This window comes from Monoraphidium neglectum, assembly GCF_000611645.1.
Source record: "Monoraphidium neglectum strain SAG 48.87 unplaced genomic scaffold scaffold03430, whole genome shotgun sequence".
Classification (NCBI taxonomy): domain Eukaryota; kingdom Viridiplantae; phylum Chlorophyta; class Chlorophyceae; order Sphaeropleales; family Selenastraceae; genus Monoraphidium; species Monoraphidium neglectum.
The window spans coordinates 3,683-7,176 of NW_014010199.1; the positions used below are offsets into that span (position 1 = coordinate 3,683).

Here is a 3,494-nt window from a genome sequence, read left to right on the forward strand (position 1 = left end):
CCGCAGGCCAGGTTGGCAGCAACCTGCAACCCGTCGCCTGGTCACGGCGACGGTGCCAGGGTTGCGTGCGCGCAACCCCGGCTGCAACCGGCGGCAACCCGCAGCAACCTGGGCCTGGTCACTGCAACCAGGTCCCATATGTTTCCGACGTGGAACGTCTGGAATGACTGTGCTGCAATCCAAATTGCCAACTTTCATGGGATTCAAATGACTTGGACACCTTGCATGAGGATGACATGCACTCCTCGGCAGCCCAATGGCCAGAAATGTTACATCACAACGTGTTGGGCATGCAGCTAGGTTGAACATGCGCATGAGGGTAGTCCCCTGCTCAGTTGCAGCATCCTGGTAGCTGGGACGCAAGCCCGCAGCCAGTGCCAGGGCCCACCGCGCGGAGGTGTGCTGCTCGGGCCCCAAAAAACATGCGGCCCGCAAGCAACGGTACAGGTAACGTTGCGTGCGGCGCAGCCCAACCCCCTCGCATTGGCGAAGGTAGCGGCGTGGCCACCACCATGGATGGTGCCACAGGAGACCCGCCCAGTGGCTTCCCCCAGAGGGGTGCTCCTGAAAGCAAAGCCTCCCGCATGGGGCCACCCCATACGGGGCCCCCGGACTAGGGCTGCCAGGTCGCCGCAACATGCGCGCCGCTGGGGCTGGGAGCGCACCCCCAACCCGAGCAGCGGGCGCGTGACCTGGAGATGCAGCGCCTGCAGTAAGGGGGTGAGAGCAGCGGAGCGCGGCGCACGCGCAGGGGCACCAGGCAACACTCTAGCATGCAGCAAAGCACGCGCTGCAACACCATACAAGACTGAGTAGGGCTGACTCTGCAGATAGCACCCCACGGCTTCCCCGCATGCAAGCCTGCGAGTGCAAAAGTAGGCGAAAGGGAGTGTTGATTGGAGTAAAGGTGGATTAAAGCTCGCCTTTGTACGTCGAAACGTGTTTGATTAAGGCAATGTTTGCTTGGATGCGCGCTTTATGCAGGGGACCGACCCAGCAAGCGACCTTCACGCTGTTTGTATTTTGGAACGCCAGTCCAGATACACGGGGCTGTAAGAAAGCAAAGTTCTGGGCTTTTCAATATAGTTTCAACTGGCTGCTCGCAGATTCCTAAAGGCGGAGCTGGCTGCAGAGTTGACCAGCACGTTGACCGTGCTGTATGTGAGCACATGCACAGCGTGTGGGCGCCAGAGGGCTAATTAGTTGTCCGGTGAGCTGTAGTTTGTGTAGTGAGACTCATCACATCCTATGGATGAAGGGGGTAACCCTCGAGTGCGCCTTCCCTTCGATTTTTGGCTGGTACGGTTCATGTTTCCCCGCGGGGCTGAGCCTGCACATGCTGCAAATAGTCATGAGCACCTACACCAGCCATCCACTGTCCTGATGGTTATGTACAGTGCGTTTGTACACTTGTCCTGCGTGCCAGCAATCATGGCAACCGATTCAAATGTGTGGCCAGCAGTCGCCAAAATCCTTTCAAGACAGGCATGGGGCGCACGACCTCATATACTGGTACCGTATTGAAATGCAGACGGCCAGGTGCCCTTGACTGATGCACTTGAAATAATTCTTACCACAGCTAGCTGGTTTTGACATTGGTTTCAAATTGTGTTCCGAATCCCCATGCCTGCATAGAGGGCATGCAGTGCGTTGTTGTTGATTCGGTGATTTCTACCGTTCACTCCGGCATGCGGTGCCCGCTGTGCACCACAACTGTGCTGATGTGGACTGCCCTGATGTGGGGCAGTTGGTCAACTGCGGTCAAACAGGCGGTGTGGCAGTTCCATGGCAGGCCGGAGGGCGACGATCCTGTCGCAAAGATAGACATAATACAGCTTTTGATAATGTTTGAAGAGGTTGTCGATCGCATTCAACCACAATTCAAGCGAAGTGATCTGAGGGCTGATCGCGTTGCAGCATGTGTCAGATATTTGTTGTACGAGAACTTGGATATGGAAGTGTTTTTTATTGTGTAAATATTCAATCGCTCGTCATGTTCGCTTGACCCGTATTCCTAGATTCTCGCGGAGCCTGCGAAGAAAGACATAGGTGTCAGCAATTGTAAGACTTGAAAGCCACAATCAAATTTGCTTCGCTCAACCACGGCGGCTGCATAGGCACCGCCGCACCCTCCTGCGCCGAGAGGCGTCACAGCAGGACGCATGTCAGGCCAGACGCTGCGGGCGCACAGGGCCCAGGGGATCAGCGAGCAGGAGCTGCTGGGCCTGTGCCCGTCAACAACAGCTGCCACAGAAGCCGACAATGCGGATGCATGGCCAACGGCAGCGGCAGGCAGCCCGTACGCTCCTGGCAGCACGGGCGCCGCCGGCACACGGACAGGGGCACAGCAGAACACCCCTGGCAGCGGGCGCCCCGGCGCATCCTCCCCGCTGGAAGGCTCACGACCGCACGCCGCCGGCCGTCTGGTCGCCGCCTCCCCTCGGCGGCCTGGCAGCGGTGGCGGCGGCGTGAAGGGGGATGGCCACGGCGCGCCTAGCTGCGGCGCCCGCCCGAGTGCCATCCAGGTGTGCCGCAACGCATGCGCCGCCGCCGCAACCCTGCGGATGCATGCCCCCATCACGCATCACGCAAACGCCACTCCCTAGACAAAACATCTGCCCTCGGCCTGCGCACCCCGCGCGCAGGACCTCGCGCGCGCCGCAGAGAAGGCGCTCGCGTCCGGCATGGGCGACTGGCACCTCCAATCCATCCAAGACGCGGCCCCCTGGGCCCAGGAGCGGCTGCTGCTCGGCCCCTTTGGCCCGGAGGCCCTGACGGCGCGCCACGGACTGGACGAGCGGCAGTGCCTCGCGCTGTACGGACTGCTGCAGCGCCACACGGCCGGCTTCCAGTCCGAGGCGGCCGCGCTGGTCGCGGGCGCGGCGCACCGGGAGCAGCTGCTGGCGGGGCTGTGGCGGACGTTTGCGCAGCTCTGGGACGACAGCGTGCAGGTGCGGCCGCGCAGAGGGTGGGATGCGGGGCGGAGCTCCTGGGGGGCTGCTGGTGGCGGTGCCCTACAACGGACGGCTAGCTGATGGTAGAATGCTGCTGCTGCTGCTGCCGCCGCCGCCGCCGCTGCCGCCGCCGCTGCCGCCGCTGCTGCCGCTGCCGCTGCCGCTGCTGCTGCCGCTGCTGCTGCGGTCGCTGCGTCACATCTCAGTGGCATGATTTAAATTGTGTGAAAGGCAGGATCAGCATGTATGATGGGAGTGATGCATGCCCATAAGCCAGGGCCCTGGCGCCAGCCTTCCCGGCCTCTGCATCGACCGTGCTTCCTCCCAACCCCCCGCAATCCCGCCACCCCTCCATCTCCCTGCGCCCAGGCTGCATTCAGCGGGGAGGTGGCGTCCGCCATGGCTGAGCTGCAGGGCACCCACGAGGCGCTGCTGGCGGCGCAGGACCGGCTGGAGGACGTCCTGGCTGAGAACAGGTGAGCTTTTTTGGGGGGGGGGGGCACAGCGTATGTAAGCGGATGGAGGGGCGCAGGGTGGGCG

At 62.1% G+C, this 3,494-nt stretch overlaps 1 protein-coding gene across 1 annotated transcript; it reads left to right on the forward strand.

Moving 5' to 3' along the window:
• Positions 1–2,684: 2,684 nt before the first annotated feature.
• MNEG_12779 (hypothetical protein) lies at positions 2,685–3,434 on the forward strand (the record flags this gene model as incomplete). Its single annotated transcript, XM_014038749.1, has 2 exons — positions 2,685–2,951; positions 3,324–3,434. 2 exons carry the CDS (start codon positions 2,685–2,687, stop codon positions 3,432–3,434), a joined length of 378 nt encoding a protein of 125 aa, XP_013894203.1.
• Between the last annotated feature and the right edge of the window lie 60 nt (positions 3,435–3,494).